This window comes from Polypterus senegalus, chromosome 2 (assembly GCF_016835505.1).
Source record: "Polypterus senegalus isolate Bchr_013 chromosome 2, ASM1683550v1, whole genome shotgun sequence".
Classification (NCBI taxonomy): Eukaryota; Metazoa; Chordata; class Cladistia; order Polypteriformes; family Polypteridae; genus Polypterus; species Polypterus senegalus.
Window position 1 is genome coordinate 303,358,840 of NC_053155.1, and position 25,893 is coordinate 303,384,732.

Genomic DNA, 25,893 nt, shown 5'->3' on the forward strand with positions numbered 1-25,893 from the left:
CTGCAGTTTGTTCTAAAACAATGATGGATTTGGTTATATGTTTTCCTGCAAAAGACTGTCATTCATATATATATATATATATATATATATACACACATATATATATATATATATATATATATACACACACTTTAACAAAAAGTTTTTGAAAATGCATAGTCTTAAGTAAATTAAAAAAGTAGTATATAAATACAAAAACTAAACACATTCAAATATTACATTATACAATATTACAACCTGAATATCATATTAAAAAAAATTGTAAAACTCACTTAATCCACTTCTGGACTTTGAGGGCCTGAACCTATTAATTTAGCATAGGGTGTGCAATGAAACAGATAGCCATGGGCAAGATGACAGTTCACTGCAGGGCCCACTGACACACATACCCACACTCACACATTTCCAAGTTTTAGTTGGCAATTAAAGTCACACATACATCTGAGTGGAAAACCTAGAAAGACATGGGGAGAACATGCACACTCCATATGAATAAAATCTGACTACGGGATTTGAACTGGGGACACTGGATCAGTGAGGGTAGTAGCGCTACTCACTGTGCTACAATGTTGCTACTTTTCAATGAAATGTATGTCATCACAAGTCTGTTTCTTGTTTTGTTTTTTTTTTGTTTACGTCACTTCTTCACATCTTGAGAAACAGTACTATTAAAAAGAATAAGAAGGTTGCTTTCGTAAGTACATAGATAGATAGATAGATAGATAGATGCTGGTTTTGATCTTTGAAAATTATGTAATGACCATAAAACCATTCTTTTCCAAATCATGTGGTGAAAAAAGATACATTCAACCACCAGAGGGCGCACTTACACTATGTTTATGTTATTTCATCCATTTGCCTCCAAATGTTGCAGCTGGAAATAAGCAGTTGTGTGTATTTTACATCAATATCTATTTATTTATCGATAGGTGTCTATATATATATATATATTTATACACACACACACACACAAACCAATAAAATATACAATAAAGAATGAGGGAGGTTGTTTTAGTGATGCCGTATTTCTACATTTATATTTTAGTGCTGCTATGCATATGTACACAGCTACTGTACGTTTCTTATTTCTGTGCTTTGAACCACTTTATCAAATCTCTTATCTACCCATTTTGTGAGCCCGTTAACTTCAAGTCATGCAGGCCAAATAATTATATTAAAAGTTATGTGAAGGCACCAGACATTAAAATAAATATAACCTCACTCTTTATGGATAAAGCCTCATTTCTGACACTCTGACTGTTCATGTTTAAAGAGGCAGTGAGACACACTGGCTTGGGTGCTGGGGTGCTGGTTCAGTTCCTGCTTCTGCCTGTGGGACCCTGAGGAGGTCACTTAACTTGATTGTACTCCAATAGTAAAAACTGATGGATGGTAATCGAGTAAGCACCTTCAGGTAATGTTATCAAACCTCACCTCATTCTCAAGGCTTCTTAATTCAGTCCGAGGCTGCAGGGGATTAAAAGGCATTAGATAAATTTTTTATACCGTATATACAGTATAAGAAAACTGTTGTGTTATGAATAGGCCACTTAGCCCAACATGTTTGTTGGTTTTAATATTATATATATATATATATATACTGTGTATATATATATATATATATACTGTATATATATATATATATATATATATATATATATATCCATTATCCAACCCACTGTATCCTAGCTACAGGGTCACGAGGGTCTGTTGGAGCCAAACCCAGCCTACACAGGGCGCAGGCGCAACTATTGCACTCTTCTGTACAGAGACCTCTGAAGTTGCTCCTAGTATATGCTGTAGCCATTCTCCTAGCTTGGACATCTCAGCCCTAAGTGCTCCAACCACCCCATGAAACCTCTTTAATTTCATCTTCCTCATCCTTTCTAGTTCCCCTCTCATCCCTTGATATTTCCCCAGCTTTTCATATTCCTTTTTCCTGATGTTGCCATCATTTGGAACTGCTGTATCTATTACCACAGTCCAGTCTGCTTTCGGTACCTGTTTATCTGCTTGGAAGCTGATTTTTAAAGGATTATCGCTTTCTCATTCTCCACCACCCGTTGTGGTGCCTGCCATTTTGAGCTGGGAGCCTCCACCGGTCCATATTCAGCACAGATATTCCTGTACACAATCTCTGTGACTGGGTTATAGTGTTTTGTGTATGCTGTTTCTGCCTAAAGTATATCTTACACCCTGCTCCTATGTGCTGGGATGACTCAGTGGCCTCTTTGCACATTTTGCACCTTTAGATTTGAAAAAGTACCCAATATGTGGGAAAAAATTAAAATCTTTACTGTATACTAGGCTACCTAGCAAAGAGAGATTAAGAAAACCTGAGCTTTGCCTGTGCTATTTTATGTAGTGAGAGTGCTTTTAAAATCAGGAACACATAGGGATTTCACAAATCTTTTATCATCCATTCATGGCTGTTTATTTAACCTGTTATGGATTTAAATAAATAAAAGATCTATCTGGAGCTTTCATATGGATGGTTCTTTTGGGAACTAAACATGGCATCATTCTGAAAAAAATGCATTGGCACCTTTATTTTTCAGAGTATTGGGTCCTGTCTAATGTCATATACTGTGTCCTGTCCTGTCTCCTGTCCTGCTTGGCCCTGTCCTTGTGCGCATCGGCACATTCAGAAACTAATGCATGCCATCAGATTTGATTTGATTCTATGTCTTCTATGTCTTCCAATTTGATATAGACAGAGTGGTAATCTTCTTGGAGTGTCGCATGCCATGTCTTCGTTGGTCTGCCTCTTTTCCTTTTACCTTTGTGGGGTGTCCAGTTGCAGAACATATCTGGCCTGTCGCATTTGGTGCTGTGAAATGAGATTGTAAGTTCTTCAAGCCACTCCATGGCAAGATCTCTTTGTTGGTGATATGATATCTCTACATATATATAAAATCTGTATATAAAAGTCTGTCTGTGTGTGTGTCTCTCCACTTTTCATGAGAGAACTACTTAACAGATTTATATCGGGTTTCTTTCTATAATTTGCTTGAACATTCTGGATGATTTTGTGAGTTCTCTCATCACACTAAGTATCATAATTCAATTGCAGTGCCAATTTATTTTTGCGAATCCGAGAGAGATGCAGCGGGCCGAGGGGAGAGGGGTGTTGCTCTCCTCACTCATGCGCCAGCCTCGGGCGTATCTTACATCCGCTTAGCTAGTGAATGAGAGAACTACTGAACGGATTTCGATCAGGTTTTTTTCTAGAATTTACTTGAATATTCCGGTTGATTTTTCACAGTCCGCTTGCAGGAGTGATATATTCGGGTTAATCCTGGACAGAGGCTGCAGGCCAAGGGGAAGGGGAAGCGTGATGTCAAGAGTAGGAAGCCGGGCAAAACCCTCCTCGCTGTCCCGTTTCACTTCTACGCGGACGAAGCTGCAAGGGATGGCTAGTGCAAATATATATATATATATATATATATATATATATATATATATATATACAGTGGTGTGAAAAACTATTTGCCCCTTCCTGATTTCTTATTCTTTTGCATGTTTGTCACACAAAATGTTTCTGATCATCAAACACATTTAACCATTAGTCAAATATAACACAAGTAAACACAAAATGCAGTTTTTAAATGATGGTTTTATTATTTAGGGAGAAAAAATCCAAACCTACATGGCCCTGTGTGAAAAAGTAATTGCCCCTGAACCTAATAACTGGTTGGGCCACCCTTAGCAGCAATAACTGCAATCAAGCGTTTGCGATAACTTGCAATGAGTCTTTTACAGCTCTGGAGGAATTTTGGCCCTCTCATCTTTGCAGAATTGTTGTAATTCAGCTTTATTTGAGGGTTTTCTAGCATGAACCGCCTTTTTAAGGTCATGCCATAGCATCTCAATTGGATTCAGGTCAGGACTTTGACTAGGCCACTCCAAAGTCTTCATTTTGTTTTTCTTCAGCCATTCAGAGGTGGATTTGCTGGTGTGTTTTGGGTCATTGTCCTGTTGCAGCACCCAAGATCGCTTCAGCTTGAGTTGACGAACAGATGGCGGACATTCTCCTTCAGGATTTTTGGTAGACAGTAGAATTCATGGTTCCATCTATCACAGCAAGCCTTCCAGGTCCTGAAGCAGCAAAACAACCCCAGACCATCACACTACCACCACCATATTTTACTGTTGGTATGATGTTCTTTTCTGAAATGCTGTGTTCCTTTTACGCCAGATGTAACGGACATTTGCCTTCCAAAAGTTCAACTTTTGTCTCATCAGTCCACAAGGTATTTTCCCAAAAGTCTTGGCAATCATTGAGATGTTTCTTAGCAAAATTGAGACGAGCCCTAATGTTCTTTTGCTTAACAGTGGTTTCATCTTGGAAATCTGCCATGCAGGCCGTTTTGCCCAGTCTCTTTCTTATGGTGGAGTCGTGAACACTGACCTTAATTGAGGCAAGTGAGGCCTGCAGTTCTTTAGACGTTGTCCTGGGGTCTTTGTGACCTCTCGGATGAGTCGTCTCTGCGCTCTTGGGTTATTTTGGTTGGCCGGCCACTCCTGGGAAGGTTCACCACTGTTCCATGTTTTTGCCATTTGTGGATAATGGCTCTCACTGTGGTTTGCTGGAGTCCCAAAGCTTTAGAAATGGCTTTATAACCTTTACCAGACTGATAGATCTCAATTACTTCTGTTCTCATTTGTTCCTGAATTTCTTTGGATCTTGGCATGATGTCTAGCTTTTGAGGTGCTTTTGGTCTACTTCTCTGTGTCAGGCAGCTCCTATTTAAGTGATTTCTTGATTGAAACAGGTGTGGCAGTAATCAGGCCTGGGGTGGCTACGGAAATTGAACTCAGGTGTGATACACCACAGTTAGGTTATTTTTAACAAGGGGCAATTACTTTTTCACACAGGGCCATGTAGGTTTGGATTTTTTTTTCTCCCTAAATAATAAAAACCATCATTTAAAAACTGCATTTTGTGTTTACTTGTGTTATATTTGACTAATGGTTAAATGTGTTTGATGATCAGAAACATTTTGTGTGACAAACATGCAAAAAAATAAGAAATCAGGAAGGGGGCAAATAGTTTTTCACACTACTGTGTATATATATATATATATATATATTGTGAACCACAGCTTGGTGCTTCACCCTCCCCAACCTGATAAAGACAGGCAGAGACACGAGTTCCAGCACAACACGTTTCCCTCACTTCCCAGAGCAGCACCATACAATGCACCAAGCACATCAATACACAGTTCCTCATTTTCTTTCTCTCCTTTCCACCTTCACTACTCCACTGGCAAGATTTGTTCCTCTTTCTCCCGACTGGCTCCCTGACTAGTAGCAGTTAGCTCCTTTTATACGTTAGCTCCAGATGTCCAGTGATTATCTTCTGGCAGCGCCTCGGGTGTGGTGGAAGTGCTGCACCAAAGGCCTCAGCCATTCCTGCAACGCCCCCTTGTGGCACCCAACAGGCCTGTGCCAGACTCCAACTTCCATGGAGCCCTGTCAGAATCGGAGGCATTGCTGCAACCCAAGGCAAGGCTGTCATCAGGGGGAGAAAGTGCGCTAAAAAGGCTGCCTTCCCACCTCCTTCCATTCCTTGGGCATCCCGGCTGGGTTGTGCTGCCAGCCATCCCTCACTATACAGTATACTGTATATATATACTTTACATGTAGCTGCTGATAAACATCTCTGGAAAACTTTGATGTACTTCTGGTGCTTAACTAGTAGGTAGCTTAATCAGCAGAACTAAAGAAATGTTTCCTTTTGCCGATTATAAGTATAAATACAACAATAAGAGATGCTACAGTTCATTCGAATCTGGTCCAAAACTGGGAGGTTGCATTGGTTTGAGTTCATACTGGTATACTGGGGAAGCACAGACATATTTTAAAGTTGTAATGGTTAGATCTACATCCGCTTTCTGATTCCAATGACAAATGCTGTGCTGCAGACCGTGTGGATGCAGACTTGATGACATGACTTGTTTCAGACATAAATCGAAGTTTGCTGCGGGACAAACAAGTCCTCTGACTGGCTTGCATACTATAATTTTGTGCATGCTAGTTTTTTGGGAGACCTTTTATACGCGTGAATAGCCAACTGGCTCAAACTCTCTAATGCAAAAAAAAAAAAAAAAAAAAAGCAGAAATTTCCTGAGGTATCGTTCGTTTTGTTCTCCTCTGCACTTTTTCTTAGCAGCGCGCAATGTGAATGTGTCGAGTCGCGGCTGCACCGCTAGGTGGTGTCGCGTCCCCATTCTCAGTGCCACGTCTGCTCGACACTTTCCGGGTGTTTAATCGAAATTCACTCGCCGACTGTCTGTTTTGTTTCAATCAAAAAGCTTTGCTTTGCTAGCATTTCCGATAAAGCCGCGCCTTGTGGCCCAGCAGTACATTTATGGGGTTAACTTCTTACCATTTAACTGGAAGGACATTGCAGCGAGTTAAACGTCCATGTGTGAACACAACGCGTTGTGGCAAGTTATTGTACCACAGATTCGCGTATGTTAAAAGTGAACAGAGCGGCGTTTATCAGTAAATGACATGATGATACCGATTCTCTGTCCAGCAAATACAAAACTGTTGGAAATTGGGTTTATCCAAAAGTCAGAATGTTCACGATAGCACGTGACATACTGGACACGTCCGATGCAGTCATAATTAAACATTTAAGAGAGATTAATATATGCGACAGCAAATATCAAGCCTACAATTAAATTATGTAAGCGAAAGCGGATATGAGCAGATTGCATCGCAAATACCTTACCTTAAATTAACCTAACATTCTAAGTCCCGAAAAATTGGAAATAGGCCAGTCTATGTGACAGGGCCCTCTCATGGACATGCCCAGTTTGGATCCGACTGTTAAGGTAACCTGCACGTCCTTAGGGATGTGAGAGGAATACACTGGAGGAAAACACACAAGGAGTGCATTTTGACAAGCCAAGGTCGCGAAATTTGTATTTATTTAGGTCCGTACCAGGCTCCATAAATAAGTAGGATGACAGATTTGACGAAATAACGACGGGTTCCTGATTTTAAAAGGACTCCTCCTGCATGCATTGACACGAGCCAAGTTCAGTTTTTTTTCTCTCTGCTTCTAATTCCGCTAGTTAGCCTACTAGACATTAAATACTGCTATTCTAGAAAACTTTTCAAAGTCCAAAAAACAGGCCATAATACAACCAGTATTTGTTAAAACGTTTACGAGGAGCAGTCTTGCGTCCATTTCTTTCTTTTTTTTATCGTACCACAAACCCTTCTCCCACCATTAAACCCTCCAGGCCCCAATAGATTTCAGTGGGCAAAAAACTAAAACCACGTTAATCAAAGTGGGACACGTTTTTTGAACTTTTAATCGATTCGTGTTTAAATTTTGTTCTATGTAATGCAGGACGGAATGATATTAAATAACTTTGGAAAGAAAGAAAGAAAGAAAGAAAGAAAGAATTTGATTGTCCCATATACCACTTAAATGTTTATTGCCATAAAAGTCAGACTGTGATTTGGACTAGTGGACAGCTGAATTCCATCCTCCGCCATATCCTAGCATCAAAATCGAAAAGAGTGCGCAATGTATTTCTACACACACCTACATATTTACGCATATTACATTTTCAACATAAGACTCTGTGCGGCACGGTGGCGCAGTGGCGGAGCTGATGCCTCGCAGTAAACACACCCGGTTCGCGTCCAGCATGAAGTTTGCATGTTCTCATCCGGCTGCTCCGGTTTCCTCCCACAGCTCAATGACATATAAGGCAATTCTAAATTGGCACAAGGGTGTGAATGTGTGTGTGTGTTTGCCCTGCAATAGACTGGCGTCCTGTCTAGAATGTGTTTCTGCCTTGCGCCCAATACTAGCTAGGATATGCTCCCGCAACCTCCGTGATTAAGCGGGTTAGAAAGCGGGTTAGAAAACGACATGTCATACTCTTCTTAACCCCGCTTGGCCATTTCGAGGTTCATTTGGGGGTGCAGCAGTCCATCCCAGCAGCCCTGGACGCAAGGTAGGAAACAACACTGAACAGTGTAGAAACTCTATTGAAAGACACACAGACACAAATAGGCGTACCCACTCAGAAGTCCATTTAGAATCTAACCTGTACAGAGCAGTTTAGGAAATGCATAAATAAGTGTTTTGATTCAACGGGTCTGATAATTTTATAAAACTTATAGAGCCAACAGATAAATGAAAGAAATACATCAAACAAATAAATGCGTGCAGTGTGATTTTTCCACCCGAGTTTTCTCCGCTGTATTCCGCTCTCCAGCCAATGACTTGATTGTTGGGCTGCGCCAGAATTGTCCAGTGTGACCGGCGGTGGCCTGCCTGGCGCCAAGTCCAGCCCAGTAACCCGGATTTCCATATGAACTATTTTAGTGTTCTAATTTAAAGGAGGGACAATCAACAAAGTGCTAAAACGGTCCTTGTTTCACACAGTACGTTTAACAGCACGAATCGCCCAAAGCTGCATTACTGCTGACTTGAAGGAATTCCCGTGTAGAAGTGAAGAGAGAATGATACAAGAGAAGTAAAGTTGTAGTACAGCGGAGAGTTTTAGGTTTTTCTGTGAAAGTTAACGTAATTCCTAGGTAGCGTCATTTCTATCACATAGAACAGGAAGAAAAATTTAAAATGATAGCGTAAATAAGATAACACATGAGAAACATTTAAACTAGAGATCTGTCAAATATACGGTATAGCAAATAAAGAAAATGAGACGTCACAACACAACGAATCTTATTTGTATATGTCAATGGCAGTAAATTAGAAAATACTGGAAAGGTTCTGCTACCGACAGAGCAAGAGTCCTCTTTGAAGAGCGAGGAGTCCGTAGATTTGTTCTCGTATGGCGCTATTTACATCGGTAGTACAGAGCGACATTAGATCAAGAAAACGCAGAATATGCAGTACGTGTCGTGGTATCTAAATTTCTCAGTGGGAAACAAAACACCGAACACTGGTGTGGTGCTAATTTGTACATAAAGACTCTCTAAATAAAGCTGATTAAAAATTAATAGCGAATTTGCTACCAATTCCAATTGAAAGATATAGGCTGTGGCGGCTCTATCCATGAAAGGACATCACCGCCTCCGCTACTGGCTATTGGAGCGGCGTTGTGATGTTAGTAAGATGGTATCTGGAAATGGTTTGGTGTTACATTCTGAATTGATAAACATTAGTAATAGGGATATTACTGCTAATTATTATTGAAATATACTGTAGTGTGTGGTCTATCCGTGAAACAACAACAACATTTATTTATATAGCACATTTTCATACAAAAAAATGTGAAAGGACATCACTGCGTCCACTACTGGTGATAATAATAAGATAGTACTTGGAAATAGCGTTGGTATACATTTTTAATTAATAAACAGAAAACCTGTATATAATATGGGATCGGGACAGTCATTTTCTTAGGTTTAAAATATCCAGGAGCACTTGTTTATAAATCGAAACGGCTTTTGATTAGATAGATAGATAGATAGATAGATAGATAGATAGATAGATAGATAGATAGATAGATACTTTATTAATCCCAAGTGGAATTACACTATACACTATTTTGTGGAATAAGTTCTGAAATCTGGTCAGCTATAGAGAAGAGAATAAACACGCTGGGCTGCACACTTCTTAGTATAAGATAAAATGTACAGTAACTTAATTTTTTTATTATTATTAAATCGTCGAGAGTGTGCACTATCACAATAGTTACAATCAAATATGAAATTAAAAAAATGAATATTACCACATGAAGGTGCCAATTGGGGGAGCACTGGACACAAGGCGATCCACAACTCTGGACTAGGAGCCACCCCTTCAGGTGAAAATAAAACTTAGTAGCCGACATGGCGTATTACACTCTTAAAATGAAGTTGGCAGAGAGATTCTTCAGAGTGATTCCACAGGTTCCAAAAAAATCCAGAAAGAACTTTTATTTAATTCTTTAACAGACTTCGTAAATACGGTAACCATGAATAGATGATAACAGATGGAATCCTGATTTTAAAAGGACTCTCGCTGCCTAAAACAAGACGTGCTAAGGGCATAGGCGGTTTTAGACGGAGGCCAACGGGGTCCAGTGTCCCTGTAGAACTGGCCCTGACCCCTGTTATGGCCCCTGTGCTGAAGAGATAAAATTTTAATTAATTACTTACGGTGATGTTCTGTGCCCCCATGAAAAAAACACTGCCCCCCCTGGTAAATTTGGTCTGGAACCACCACTGGCTAAGGGTTACTTGATTGGCGAGAATCCTGCTTAGCAATCCATTGTACATTTTAAAAATACGGGTTCTTCAATGGCATGCATTTTATTCTTCTATACTGAGTTGTGTGGTTACTCGAAGAACGATAGCTTGACAAAGAACCATTTATATCTGTGAAGTGTTCCTTGCGCTTTGCAGTCTTCCTAGTTATTAAAAAAAATGAAATATTTAATGTTTGGTATAGGCTACCTAACAGGACACCAGCAGATTAAGAAAATCTGCATTCAGTAAGAAATTCTTTTAAAATCACGACCAATTGGTATTTCACAGATCAGTTATTATTCATGATTATTTATAAGCTTGTTACAGATCTAAATAAATAACGGTTCTTCCAGGAACCTTCACGTGGGTCTTTTGCAAACCAAAAATGGTTCCTCCTGCGGCTTCACTCTGACACTTTTATTTTTAAGAGTGCACATTAAAAGTATTTCCTTTATCCACATTTTAGGAACCTTTCCAAATACCAAAAAGGAACTATCCCAGAATTAAGTGGATTAAGTAGTTGTGTCAAGCAATCGACCTACGAGGAACCCCACAGCCCAGTAATGTGCCATGATAGAACCGTTATTTTTGAGAGTGTAGGTATACAAATACACAGTTGTAGCAGTTTACTACAAACATACAGAAAAAACATTTAAACGTTAAACATTCTTTAGTTTCAACATAACAAATCAACCTACTACTATGTACATCTAATGGCAAACAAGAAAGGCCATAATATTTGCAATAAATGGTTTGAATTTTTACGCGTGCTAAGTTTCAAGAAACTCTTTGACGTTGTTTTCATACTAAAAAATATTCTCAGTAACCCTCAAGAATGGGGGCTCCGCCATCATGTGCTGCTATGAATGTAACAAGAGTTTAAGAAATACAAAACACCAACGACACCTCACAAAAGGGGCTCCCAACAGAGCATCTATCGGTCACTTGCTGATGTGTAATGTGACAAGACTTGGAAAAGCATGCATTTGTGTTACGGAGCAATAACTCAATAGACTCCAGACACAGAAAAATCATTACTTTAAGAGTATCTATGGACCAACCCTTTTCCATATATTACATTTTAAAACTACTTTAACGCTTTAAGAATTAATTTAACACTGGCGACTTCACTGTATGGCAATCCCGAGCCCCTCTAAGGGTTAACTATTATTTCACCGTCTTTTTATATATATATATATATATATATATATATATATATATATATATATATATATATATATATATCACAATCATAAATACGGCGATTTAGACTATTACTTAAGCGTCTAACTTAACTTTTAAACGGATTCGGGACAGGGTTTTTTTGTTTGTTTTTAACGCGACAAGTTTTGAAACACCTACAAAGTATGATCAACAGCAGCTTGAAAGTGCAAATCGTGGTCGATTAACAAGTACACGTTTTTTTTTTTTGCGACATCGAGGTAGAGAATGTCGCCGCGTTTTTATCTCGTCGCGCTTTATTGGCGCTGATGACAGCTGTGGCAGTGAATCGGTTAATGGCGCTCTTTGGGAAACTCCACTCGTGTCCCGTCTGCCGGGAGAGGGAGGGGGGCGCAGCGGGCGGCGCGTACCACTGCTCAGCCCTTCTACTAGGCACTGAGGCAAGCTCTCTTGTTTTCATTCCCCCCTTTCTGTTAAGAGGGGGTTTGAATAAGACTGAAGCTTTGAAAAAAAAGATAAAAAAAGAAAAGAAAGGAAGAAAAAAGGAAGCACGTTACAGGAGTAATAACGTAAAGGTACCGAAAAGTTGCGTGAAGCACCGCACGCAGCTGAAGTGAGAGTCTGAGTGGGAAACGAACACGCTTGTCTCAGAGTAAAACGTAAAAAAAGTTCTTCCATTCAGAAGACAGAGGAGGGGTGGCTCAAGTCATTCAGGGAAACGATGAGACTGCTCGGACTGTATTGAACCGCGCGACCCGATTGGCCCAATCCAGTTTGAACCGAGACGGATGCAATGTGCTCTACTGTACGTAGTAGAAGGCAGTGACAGCTGGTTTCTGTACAGCGCTGGAGATCGGGCATGTGCCCGCAGGAGAGCAAACTGCTGCTGGAAGTTGGAAAAGATGTGCACGGAAGGATACGATCAAAATGAAGAAGTAACGATGAACTTGTGAGGAGAGAAGCGCAGCTTTCGAAAACATACGGGATTTTAAGGGCTTTTCGGTTTCTTTTTTGGAGCATAACGAGGGCGGAAATGTATTGGACGGTTCTATAAACGGGAATACGAATTCAGCATCTTCAAGTGCTTCGTGCGAGCAACTAAATTCGTTTCTTTTGACAAGGGCATCAAGCACACGATCCCAGGCTGTCTACGAAGTCTTTTTTTTTTCTTTTTAATTATTTCTTCTCCAGGGAACGCGTGTTTTACGTGTGTCTTGCACGAGAAGATAGGATTATGAAGGATCAGAGTTCGTTTTCCTTGCAATAATTATTGTGGATTATTATACCGCCGACTTCTTGGTTTCTGTATGAACTTGTGGACACGATGTCAGCACACTATCTCGGAGCTTACTTTCTGTATGGATTGCTCTGTATTTGCTCAGGTAATGTATTCATTTCACCTTTGCACTGACGATGTCTTAGTTTCGGTAGCGCAACTTCGTGCCTTCCTAGTCATGTCAGGAAATTGCAGATGCCCTGCAAAGGCTGGAGCAGATACGAATCTCAGACAAGATGATCAGATGACTTTGTGGTTGGAAGCGCGAGTCTGGCTTCTCTTTCTTTCTTTCTTTTTTAATCATCTGGTCCTGCGTGGTTAATTATTATTTGTAATTAAACTCGGGGAGGAGGGTGAAACAATCCACTTTTGCCGTGTAGGATATGAGTAACTTCCTTTGCTTGTTGGCCGTGCACCCGGAGCTGCTTGTTAAATGCATTGGTGTAATTTAAGGTTGTAATATTTGCAATTTAGATTCCTCGAACATATGTTTTCCATGACAGTGAGGTATTATACCGGTTATTAAGAATATGCTTACATAGCGGGAAGAGGATTAACTCAAGAAAGCATTGTGCTACGAGTATATTCCTGTTCTCTGCAAATGTGAGTCTGGCTTGAGCAGTGCTTTTGAAAACCAGAAAACTGTTCAGAACCGCCACACAACAGCTAGTGTTTTCAAACATAACATTTCTTCAAACCCACTTAATCCAGTTCAGGGTCGCGAGGGTGCGGGAGCCCACCCTTTACCCTCAAAATATTTAACTTTCTAATAAAGCACTTAACTGCGCTGCGGCTTTCTGGTATTGCAGTGGAAACTTGAACGGCGTTCAATACATGTTCATGCACATGATTACAGATCTCTCGTCTCCAAATAATTATTTGGGGGTTACAGACTACTGCAGAAGTTTAAGGGAATCCCTCCCGTGTTGGTTCTGGAGCGGGCAGAGCGTTAGTGCTCGAGGGAAGGCTGCCGAGTGTTGCGTATCCCATTACTCTATGGGACGCGCAGCTAAATCCAATTGGAAGTTAGTTAGTGGAAAATAATTTAATTATCGCCACCGGCTTACCAGACTTTAAATCGAGCACTTTATCTACAAAGTTTATTAATATAAATAGTAGTAGATGATGTAAATACATCATAATGCGCGGTGTACACTCGATCGATACTCCTACAAGCGAGTAAACGTATCTATCTATCTATCTATCTATCTATCTATCTATCTATCTATCTATCTATCTATCTATCTATCTAACTTAATTTCTTTCATTAGGGAGTTTGCATAGTTTCTATTATGTCTGTCTGTCGGTTTGTCTGCCTGTCCGTTACGCATTTAGTATGAAAACAACAGAAAAGTTTCTCCTCGCCGAATCCCGCTGAATCCTGGTAATATTGAAGTTAAATTCACTTTAAAAAAAAAAAATCAATTGTCCCAATCAACTCTTTGTTCAAACTGTAAATAAACTCCCCAGATTTCTCTGACGGCGCTTCTCCTCACTGCCATGATTTGAAACGTTTGAAGAAAAAAAACGAATATGCGTTGAAATAAGTAAAGCAATGTTGAAAATGCAACATGGATTAAATATTTGTACATACAGTATGTCCCATTACATTCACATACACGTTCAACCTATTGTAGCGGCCAGAGCAGACCCCAGTAGGACAGGGCACAAGGCAAGGATACAGCTCTGGACAGAACGCCGGCCCACAGCAGGACCCAATCGGACAGCCACTCGCACTCCCGCTGGGCCATGTTAACCTAACATGCACGCATTAAGGGATACTGAAGGAGAACTGGAGATCCTGGAGGAAAACTCATGCCAAAAAATGGAAGAATGGGCAAAATCCACTTTGATAGTCAGCAGCCTGATGTGTGGTTCAAATCTGTGAAGTGGCAGACTAGCCCACACTGTTAACTACTGTATGTTGGTTCTGTAATTGTGCTTTACTAGAACCATTGCTCAACAACTAACCATTTCATTCTGGGAAGGATTCTTGCCACGTAACATTGGTTCTTTTGGCTTTGAAAAGTTTCCTAATATGTGAACAACACATACATCGTTAATATTGTAGGCTACCTGTAGCTGGGCGATCAAGAAAACCTTAACTTAGTCTATGTTATTGTATGCAGTAAGAGACCATTTAAAATCACAAACTCACTGGTATTTCACAAAGCTGTTTCTTCTATTTATTGAGCCTGTTATAGGCCTGAATACATAAAAGGAACCTTCATATGGATTGCTTTTTTGATAACATGGCACCACACTGGCACCTTTATTTTTAAGAGTGTGCACTGCATCACCTTTTCAATTTTTTATACTTTGCTTAAATACACCATTTTATCAACATGTGCTTAAATGTATATTTAAGAATATTGATGATGAGCCGGGCACAAAAAGTAAAGTTTCTCTGCAAATTTTGTTTACTCTGTGGCATGCTTTATTTTTTTTTTTCCTCATATATTTTAATTAATCCTTAGTATCCAGTGAATGGCACTCAGATTACAGTCCTCTTCTGATATTCTTGTTGCAGTTTTGAAGGTGGTGCAGCAGAGAGCAGAGGTTGGGTCTCTGGTTCATTTCAAGCTGACATCCCTTTTCTTTGGAGTGACCCTGTGGACGTTTGACTTTCATTCGTATCCAACAATGCGCCTCAAGTAGATCTGCAAACTGTAAATTGTCCCAATGTAAATGACAGTGCTGTCCACAAGACTGGGCCCAGGCTTAGTAATGCAGAAAGCGACTAAGATTTGCTCATGTTGAGGCGTATTTTGAAAATACTCCTTGTTATTTAAAATTTTGGAACTGCTTCGTTTCTCTTATACAAAGAGTACTGACAAAGAGTTTAGAATACTGATTTGTGTCTAGTAGCAGGTATAATTATACTGTACAGTAGTATAGACTACTCCCTCTTGCACATTTTCTTATCTCATTCTTAGTTGCTTTTGATTCTTGCACCTTCTAGTCATTCTTGGATGTAGTATGACTTGCTTTGTAATTGACCTTGGACAAAGATGTCTTCAAAATTAATAATAACAGTAGCAATAATAATACGATAAAACTATAAATCACAGTATTACACCTTTTAATCATTCTTGTATGTATTATAACTTGCTGTATAAATCACCTTCGATAAAGTGGTCTTCTAAATAAATAATAATAAAAGTAACAATATAACAATAAGATAATAAATCACAATATTTAGAACATCAAGCACAGTCTGAAAAAGTGTGGATAGAAAACCAACAATATGAAAAACTAAACTAAACTAGGTATAGATTTTAAAATGACATTTTTAGTGGTTTCACACTGAAACTGTACAGTACATCAAATTTAAAGCAGTAATGTCCAGTGTGGTTAATGGTTGACAGTAGGATTAGTTAATTGCTTAATCTCTTTTTGACGTCTTGGTTCACAGTTGAAGTGTTTGTCATGTTCACAGCATAGCGGCCATTAGCACTCGATCCATACACACTAGAAGTTTAACACTTTCAGTTTATTAGGTGGGCCTACTGGGGTTCTTGACACTGTTTTAATGGTTTGTTTCTTTATTTTTACCTTGTTTACATATTCATTATAACATTTGGTCTGGCAGAAAGCAATTGTTATGTAGAATTATATTAGCATTGTGTGTTTTATCTATCTATCTATCTATCTATCTATCTATCTATCTATCTATCTTTATATAGCACATTTTATACAAAAAATGTAGCTCAAAGTGCTTTACATATTAAAGAATAGAAGAATAAAAAGACACAGTAAAAAAATAAAATAAGTCAACATTAACTAACATCTATCTATCTATCTATCTATCTATCTATCTATCTATCTATCTATCTATCTATCTATCTATCTATCTATTATATAGTGCCTTTCAGATCTATCTATCTATCTATCTATTTTATAGTGCCTTTCATATCTATCTATCTATCTATCTATCTATCTTTATATAGCACATTTTATACAAAAAATGTAGCTCAAAGTGCTTTACATATTAAAGAATAGAAGAATAAAAAGACACAGTAAAAAAATAAAATAAGTCAACATTAACTAACATCTATCTATCTATCTATCTATCTATCTATCTATCTATCTATCTATCTATCTATCTATCTATCTATTATATAGTGCCTTTCATATCTATCTATCTATCTGTCTATCTATCTATCTATCTATCTATCTATCTATCTATCTATCTATCTATCTATCTATCTATCTATTTTATAGTGCCTTTCATATCTATCTATCTATCTATCTATCTATCTATTTTATAGTGCCTTTCATATCTATCTATCTATTTTATAGTGCCTTTTATATCTATCTATCTATCTATCTATCTATCTATCTATCTATCTATCTATCTATCTATCTATCTATCTATCTATCATGTGTTTTAAATGCTAATTGCTGTCTGCCTGTCACACGATTATTCACAAACTGCTGGGCTAAGGTCTTGATCTTGGTTTTAATTGAAAGCTTATGACCTTATATGTTCTGAAAATTCAAACAAAATTAGGTAAAAAAAGAAAAAGTGAAAAATAAAACAATTTGCATTTTATTTGGGGAATGTATGCCCTGGTGTTTAACTAGTTTAGTGTTATTTATATGGGATGCTTTTCACTTAATTGGTGACTGTAAGTTGTCCCCTATGCGTTTGAGTGTCACCCCCACCATCCAGAGCTGATTCCTGCCTTCCACCCAGTGCTACCAGTACAGGCCCTGGCCCCCCTTGCATGCCAGAACTGGATTAAGTGTGTTTGAGAATGTTATGTTAACTTGTAAGCATTATATGTTGAAATAATAAAAATGTAGGCTAATGTCAGATTTAAACCAGCCAATATGGAAAGTCCCATTGAATTACAGTAAAAGGCGATTAAAGTTACACAGACTCTTATCTTTAGAGACATGACATTTTTATGTGTGTTATTACTGTTTGCCTTGTTAGAATAATGAACTACTATATTAAAATTGAAAGATGAAAGCAATCCATTTAATACAAACTGTAGTCTTAAAAACTGGCTGGGCTCTGTAAGGCCCACAATTAGAGCTTTGCATCAAAAGCATGAAGTGTGCAGGATTTTTTAGTTCAAAACACTTTTGAAGTTGTTCAACAGCAGGGTTGTGGCAAATACCATTGCGGTAAACAACGTGATGCATGGAGGCGTTGTGCTCAGTTTGGGGGCAACAAACAGAATCTCTCAAATCTGCATATATGGCAACATTGCAATATGCCTGTGCTAATTTAATAGATACTTAAAAACAGGCTATTATTTTTCTAAATAGAGCAATTAATTTTGTAAAATTATTTTGAAGATGCACATAATGCTTTAATGAAATGATCAGTTTTATAAAAAATGAGTGGATGAGCAAAGAGTCGGTCAGGTCGATGTGTGAGTGGAGGCACTAAATCTGGTTGACATTTCAGATTGTGGAAGGCTTAGTGGAGCAGATTACAACTGCACTTTAGTAAGTATTGTTCATTTTTTTGTGTTATTTTACAAAATACTCCTTTTCCACGTATCATTATAACCACAAATGGTGTTCAATTTCTATTAGCCGTTTCACCTTACAAGTTCACCAGTTCGGTGCGTGGATGGCCCATCCATGTGTGCCGTTCGGCTGCTTTTCATATTTAATGGACGGCTAGCATTAGTCATTTCTGTTTATTTGGTATTTTGAAGGCAAAGTAACACGTCCAGAGACCTGCAGTAACACAGCTGATAAATGATTAAAAGGCACGGTGAGAGGAGGTAAGGAGGTGACAAGGACAGAAGGCTGTGGGACCCCTTGGTAATGTTTTTTTATTTTGGCTGTAAAAGCCATTAAGGACAACCTTCAACTGTGTACTGCAAACACACACACACACACACAAAGGCTGCATGTGGAAAATAACCCATAAAATTATTGTGTTGCTTAAAAGTAAAGTTTTTAAAACATTTTCTTATAGGATTGCTCCTCTTTACCATGTCAACTTTTTTAAAACTCATATTTTAAAAAGTGAGAAAATGTGTGTATGTATATGTATATGTATATATATATATATATATATATATATATATATATATATATATATATATATATATATACACAAGAGAATTTCTAAAAGTTTCCACACTTTTTTAACTCTATTAAGAATTTAAAAAACAAATCACATCACTTTTCTACATAGTCAACTTTGTTTGTGATGTAGTTTTCTTAAAAAAAGATTTTTGCTGTGTATGGGATTGCTGTTCTTTACGACCTCAACTTTTTTAAAACTCATATTTTAAAAAGTGAGAAAATGTATATAAATACATATATATATACACACACACACACACACGAGGGATGTTCAAAAAGTTTCTGCACTTTTTATAAACTATATTTACAGTATTAAGAATTTCAAAAACAAATTATATCACTTTTCTACATAGTCACCTTTGTTTGTGATGCAGTTTTATTAAAAAAAAAAGATTTTTGCTGTGTATGGGATTGCTGTTCTTTACCACCTCAGCTTTTTTAAAACTCATATTTTAAAAAGTGCGAAAATATGTGTGTATATATATACATACACGAGAGAATTTCTAAAAGTTTCCACACTTTTTTTTAACTCTATTAAGAATTTAAAAAACAAATCACATCACTTTTCTACATAGTCACCTTCCTTTGCGATGCAATTTTCTTAAAAAAAAGATTTTTGCTGTGTATGGGATTGCTGTTCTTTACCACCTCAGCTTTTTTAAAACTCATATTTTAAAAAGTGAGAAAACGTATAACAGTTATATACATCTAAATACACACGCACACACACACACGAGGGGCGTTGAAAAAGTTTCCACACTTTTTTTTAACTCTATTAAGAATTTCAAAAACGAATCACTTTTCAACATAATTGCCTTCCTTTGCGATGCAATTTTCTTAAAAAAAAGATTTTGCTGTGTATGGGATTACTTTCCTTTACCATGTCAACTTTTTTAAATGTATATAAATACATATATATATATATATATACTGTATGTAAAAGTGAGTGTAAAAAGTGAGAAAAAAGGATAATAGTTATATAAATACACACACACACACATATATATATATATATTTACCAGGGACGTTCAAAAAGTTTCCACACTTTCTTTTAACTCTATTAAGAATTTAAGAAAACAAACAACATCATTTTTATAAGTAGTCACCTTCTTTTGCAATGCAACTTTCCCAGCGTTGTACCATCTTTTTAATGCCCAATCAGCACCCCTCCTGCCTTCTCTGTTTCCAACGGGAATACAAAAGTGCAGAAACTTTTTAAACATCCCTCGTGTGTGTGTCTATATATACATGGGTATATATATATATATATATATATATATATATATATATATATATATATATATATATATATATATATATATACACATTATGTATATATACATTATATATATATATGCATTATATATATATATATATACACATTATATATATATATATATATATATATATATTTATTTTTTTAATAGCATGTGCTGCTCACATGAAAACTGCACATGGATCTGATTAGTGAGTTATAAAAATGTTCTCAGTAAATACTGTTGTTGGTTGCTGTCCAACGTGGTCATTTTAATTTGGGCTTAGATGCTTAGGAGCTGGACATTTTTTTGTTTAAATATACATTCGTTTATTTATCAATGGTTACTGTGTTTAGGAGCTAAGCTCTTTTCTTTAAATATATATTTATTTGTTTATCAGTGGCTCCTGATTTGTGCTTGATCCTGTTGGGATATTTCCCAGCTTCCCGAGACTTGTAATTTTAGGTTAAGCGAGTTCTGAATTTTTCTTAAAACTCTTTATATTTGCAGTCTTTAAAAACCCCATTTCCATATCTCGAGGAGTTTACACAGGTGACACTTTTCAGATTCTTGGTGTGTTTTATTTCATGACAATTGAGGGCTTGTTCTGCTCCATTGTGCTCACCTTTTTAAATAGGGATCAGAATAAACACCAGCCAGGCTTTTTTTTTTTTTTTGTTTTTATGGCAGGTAGAAGGGACACATTAAAAAAAGGTGTCTCTTTGAAGTTCCATAAGAGACGCCCTCCCTCCATTCACATTTTTTCACGTAACTGGAGAGAGGTGTCAGAGGGATAATAAATAGAGGAAGAAGAGATTAGCCCAGAGATACAAGGATTAATGGTCATTAGCTGGAGCCTGTGTCGGGAGTTGCATGCCACACAGTCCCTTATCATGTCTCTACTTTACAAACAGTCATGCTAATGGCAACTGCCTTCAGATGAAAAGTTCAAAGTTTAGTAGGTTGTTGCACTGTTGCGGCCAGTGAAAAATGAGAAAACTGTTTGCCTGAAATAAGCCTTGCTGCCTGGCAGCTTCTTGAACCTGAGTTTGATACCTGGCACTGGTCACAGTTTTCGCGTAATAAGTCTTCTCAGAGTACTCTGATCTCCTTGCCCTTCTGAAACATGACCATATTAGATTAGTATGTGAATTGTGCCATGTGACAGACGTGCGTTTTGTCTAATGCAGGCCCAGTCTCTGTTTCTGTAATACTGTAGTGCAGTAAAAGGGCTCAAAGAACCAATGGATACGTTTTCACTGCCAAGTGAAAGGCTGTTGTCCCATCCAGAGATGGTTTCTTCACTGTGCTTTATATTGTTGAGACGACCCAAGATCCCGTAACGAAAAAGTGCATTGAGTGATTTCAGCTTTATTGCCCTTTGACAAGATCAGCCAAAACTTGGTGACACCCCTGCACAATATGGAATTGTAGTAGGAAGGTCTGAACAAAATAATACGTGGATTGTTGTTTGCCTTCTTAACCCAGCAATGGACTTGCATTCCTTTTAGGGTCAGTTCCTTCACTGGGCAGAATTTAGCTGAGATTAGTGCAGGCTTGGTGTGATCCAGTAATGACAAACAAAGCTCAGAGAGTGCTTTGATGGATTTCAACCTTTATTGCCCCTTGATGAAGCAACAAGGATTGCTGCTGCCTTCCCGTTTATTGTGTATTGCAATTGTTAGGTTTAGAAGAGAAAAATTGTGGAATTAATCTTTGTTGCCCTGTAATGGACTGGTGTCCTCTTCAGTTTGGCTCCTTCCTTAAACCTAAAATTATTGAAATTGTTGGTGGCTACCAACACCTTGTGAGGAAATAGTGGGCTCCCAGAATAAATTAATGATCCTTTATTATCCTATGTGTATACGCATCCCGTTCAAGGTTAGTTTTTGTCTTATAAGATTGATGCCCCCTTTGAACGATATGGTATTGGAGTAGATGGGTCCAGAAAAAACAAAACAAAAAAACGAGTGCAGAGCTGTTAGCATTCTTGGCCATTCCTTCTAAGGTTGGTTCCATCCTTGTGGCAGACATTACTGAGATTAGTTGTGGTGCACAATGATTCTGTAATGAGAAGCTGAGCTGAAAGAAGGAATTGATGGATTTGAACCTTTATTGCTCCTTGATAAAGCACCAAGAGTGCTGCTGCCTTTGCAACTCTTGATTGCAGTAGTGAGGTTCAATGAGAAGTCAAGCGAAATGACGCCTTTTTATTGGCTACCTGAGCAGATTACAATATACAAGCTTTCATGGTCCCTAAGCTGCTAAAACACCCTGCTACTACAATAGTTAGATTCGGAAGAGAAATAGATGGATGGAAATGAATCTTTGCAGTCTTATGATGGACTGCTGGCCTCTTTAGATTCCTTACTAGCTTGTTCCTAAAATTACCGAGAATGTTGGTGGCTACCAAGATCTTGTGATGAAATAGTGGATTCAGTGAATGAATTAATGTCCTTTATCGTCTGTATGTGTATGTGCATTCCGTCCAAGTTTTGTTTTGGCCTTACAAGGTTGATGCTCCCTTTCGATGATGTGGTATTGCATTAGATGGGTCCAGAAATTAACCAGTGGATTTCTATTAGCCCTGTTGGCCATGCAGTGGACAGGCATTCTTTTCAGGGTTGGTTCCAGCATTCTGCCAACTAAACATGAGATTAGAGGTGTTTTGCTATAGTCTTGTAATGAAAAACTGAGCTGAAAGAATGAATTGATGGATTTGAACCTTTATTGCTCCTTGATGAAGCGGCCAAGAGCGCTGCTGCCTTTGCAACTCTGTATTGCAGTAGTTAGGTTCAATGAGAAGTCCAGCAAAATGACGCCTTTTTATTGGCTACCTGAACAGATTACAGTATGCAAGCTTTCGTGGTCCCTAAGTTGCTAAAATGGTACGATACCCTACAGTACTGCTACAGTAGTTAGATTCAGAAGAGAAATGGATGGATGGAAATGAATCTTTGCAGTCTTATGATGGACTGCTGGCCTCTTTAGATTCCTTACTACCTTGTGCCTAAAATTACCGAGAATGTTGGTGGCTACCAAGATCTTGTGATGAAATAGTGGATTCAGAGAATGAATTAATGTCCTTTATCGTCTGTATGTGTATGTGCATTCCGTCCAAGGTTTGTTTTGGCCTTACAAGGTTGATGCTCCCTTTCCACAATGTGGTATTGCATTAGATGGGTCCAGAAATTAACCAGTGGATTTCTGTTAGCCCTGTTGGCCATGCAGTGGACAGGCATTCTTTTCAGGGTTGGTTCCAGCCTTCTGCCAACTAAACATGAGATTAGAGGTGGTTTGCTATAGTCTTGTAATGAAAAACTGAGTGGAAAGAATGAATTCATGGATTTGAACCTTTATTGCTCCTTGATGTGTTTGCTGGGATTGGCTCCAGCAGACCCCCGTGACCCTGTGTTCAGATTCAGCGGGTTGGAAAATGGATGGATGGATGGATGAAGCAGCCGAGAGTGCTACTGCCTTTGCAACTCTGTATTGCAGTGGTTAAGTTCAGAAGAGAAACAGATGGATGGAAATGAGTCTTTGTTGTAGTGTGATGGACTGCTGTCCTCTTTAGGTTTCTTACTACCTTGTGCCTAAAATTACCGAAACTGTTGGTGGCTCCCAAGACCTTGTGATAAAAATAGTGGATTCAGAGAATTAATTAATTTATAATGTCCTTTATCATCCATATGTGTCTGCACATTCTGTCCAAGGTTTGTTTTGGCCTTACAAGATTGATGCTCTCTTTCCACAATGTGGTATTGCAGTAGATGGCATCAGAAATAAACGAGTGGACTGCTATTATCCCTGCTGGCCATGTAGTGGACTGGCATTCCTTCCAGGGTTGGTTCTATCCTTCTGCGAACTAAACATGAGATTAGTGGCGGTTCATTATAGTCTTGTAATGAAAAACTGAATGAATTGATGGATTTGAATCTTTATTGCTCCTTGATGAAGTGGCCAAGAGTGCGGCAGCCTCTGCAACTCTGCATTGCAGAATTTAGGTTCAATGAGATGTCAAGCAAAATGATGCCTTTAAATGGTACGACACCCTACTACTACAGTAGTTGGGTTTGGAAGAGAAATAGATGGAAGGAAATTAATCTTTGTTGCTCTGTGATGGACCAGTGTCCTCTTTAGATTCCTTACTTCCTTGTACCTAATATTACAGAGACTGTTGGTGGCTACCAAGACCTTGTGATGAAGTAGTGGGCTCAGAAAATAAATCCAAAGACATGTGGATTGGCGATCCTAAATTGTCCCTAGTGTGTATGGTTGTGTGTGTGTGTGTGTGTGTGCCCTGCAGTGGGCTGGCACCCTGCCCAGGGTTTGTTTCCTGCCTTGCGTCCTGTGTTGGCTGGGATTGGCTCCAGCAGACCCCCGTGACCCTGTAGTTAGGATATAGCGTGTTAGATAATGGATGGATGGATGGATGTCCTTTATTATCCTATGTGTATACGCATTTCTTCCAGGATTAGTTTTTGTCTTACAAAGTTGATGCTGCTTTTTCACTATATGGTAATGCAGTAGGTGGGTACAGAAATAAAATGTTGGCCGTGCAATGGACTGGCATTCCTTCCATTTATTTATTTGGCCGACACCTTTATCCAAAGTGACTTACAACATTTGAGATACAATTTGTTACATTTTTCTTTTTCCAATTGGAGCACAGGCAGGTCAAGAGACTTGCTCTGGATCACATAGTGTCAGTGGCAGGATTTGAACCCAAAACCTCAGTGTTTGAGGTCCAAACCTTAACCATTGTGCCACACTTCCTTCTAAGGACTGGTTTCATCTTTGTGCCAAATACTACTGAGATTATTGGTGGTTCGCTACGATCCTGTAATGAAAAACTGAGAGGAAAGAGTGAATTGATGGATTTGAATCTTTATTGTAACCCTTGATAAAGCAACCAAGAGCGCTGCTGCCTTTGCAACTCTGTATTTCAGTACATAGGTTTGGAAGATAAACAGATGGGTGGAAATGAATCTTTGTTACTCTGTTATGGACCGGTGTCCTCTTTAGTTTCCTTCCTTCCTTGTGCCTAAAATTACTGAGACTGTTGGTGGCTACCAAGACCTTACGATGAAATAGTAGGTACAGAGAATAAGTTGATGGATATTGGCCTTCATCTTCACATGTCAGTCCATTCCAGGGTTAGTTGTTGTTTTTCAGTCAAATCATCTAGGGTAGGCTCCATCTCTGTTAACCTTCATTATTCTGAGATAAAGCAGTTAAGATTGATCCTTCTTCTTTGTAATATGGGTTTGCAGTAGATGGATCTGAAAGTTGTCATTAATTAGCGTTTGCAACCCTGCAATGGAGTGGCATCCCTTCCAGGGTTAGTCCCTGGGGGCTTTGGGGACGTTTCTTCTGTTTTTGGCAGCAGAGGCAATTCTTGGGACTCTGGGGGGCCCTAGGCAAAAAAAAAAAAATCTATGGGGCCCTCCAACTCATCCTCTCAAGTTCTGACATGCTAACATTTATTAGCATTATTTTATCACAATATCTAAGTTAATAAGATAGAATTTAAAAATAATACATAGTCCCTTATTTTTCGTTTAATAAAAATCAGATTACATAAACAAAACAACACAATGAATGCCACATTTATTGAGAAAATAGTAAAGTAATAAGAATAGAATTAAAGTATGTTTTAAAAATCTAAATAAATAAAAACGTTAATAAACACAACACAGGTGGCAGGCTTTAAACCACATGACCTCAAGTTCAGTCTCCATCTCTATGACCTCCTTTCAAGGAATACTCCAACTAAAAATCAATCCTGTTTTTATATTTTACTAACCCCCATATAGTGGCACAGAAAATATTTTTATCGTATGTTTTCAGAGACTGTGGTGGGCTGGTGCCCTGCCCAGGGTTTGTTTCCTG

The 25,893-nt window shown here is 38.3% G+C and overlaps 1 protein-coding gene across 6 annotated transcripts in view; it reads left to right on the forward strand.

The window, feature by feature from the left end:
• Positions 1 to 25,893, forward strand: part of robo1 (roundabout, axon guidance receptor, homolog 1 (Drosophila)) — a 1,363,953-nt gene that overhangs the window by 730,958 nt on the left and 607,102 nt on the right. Inside the window, exon 1 of one of the 6 annotated variants that reach the window (XM_039745864.1) lies at positions 11,805 to 12,794. The exons of the other annotated variants lie outside the window; for them this stretch is intronic. Within the exon in view, the coding sequence (XP_039601798.1) occupies positions 12,737 to 12,794 (58 nt within the window). The 5' untranslated portion in view covers positions 11,805 to 12,736. Of the gene's footprint in view, positions 1 to 11,804; positions 12,795 to 25,893 lie in introns of those variants that run through there. 6 annotated transcript variants of the gene reach the window in all.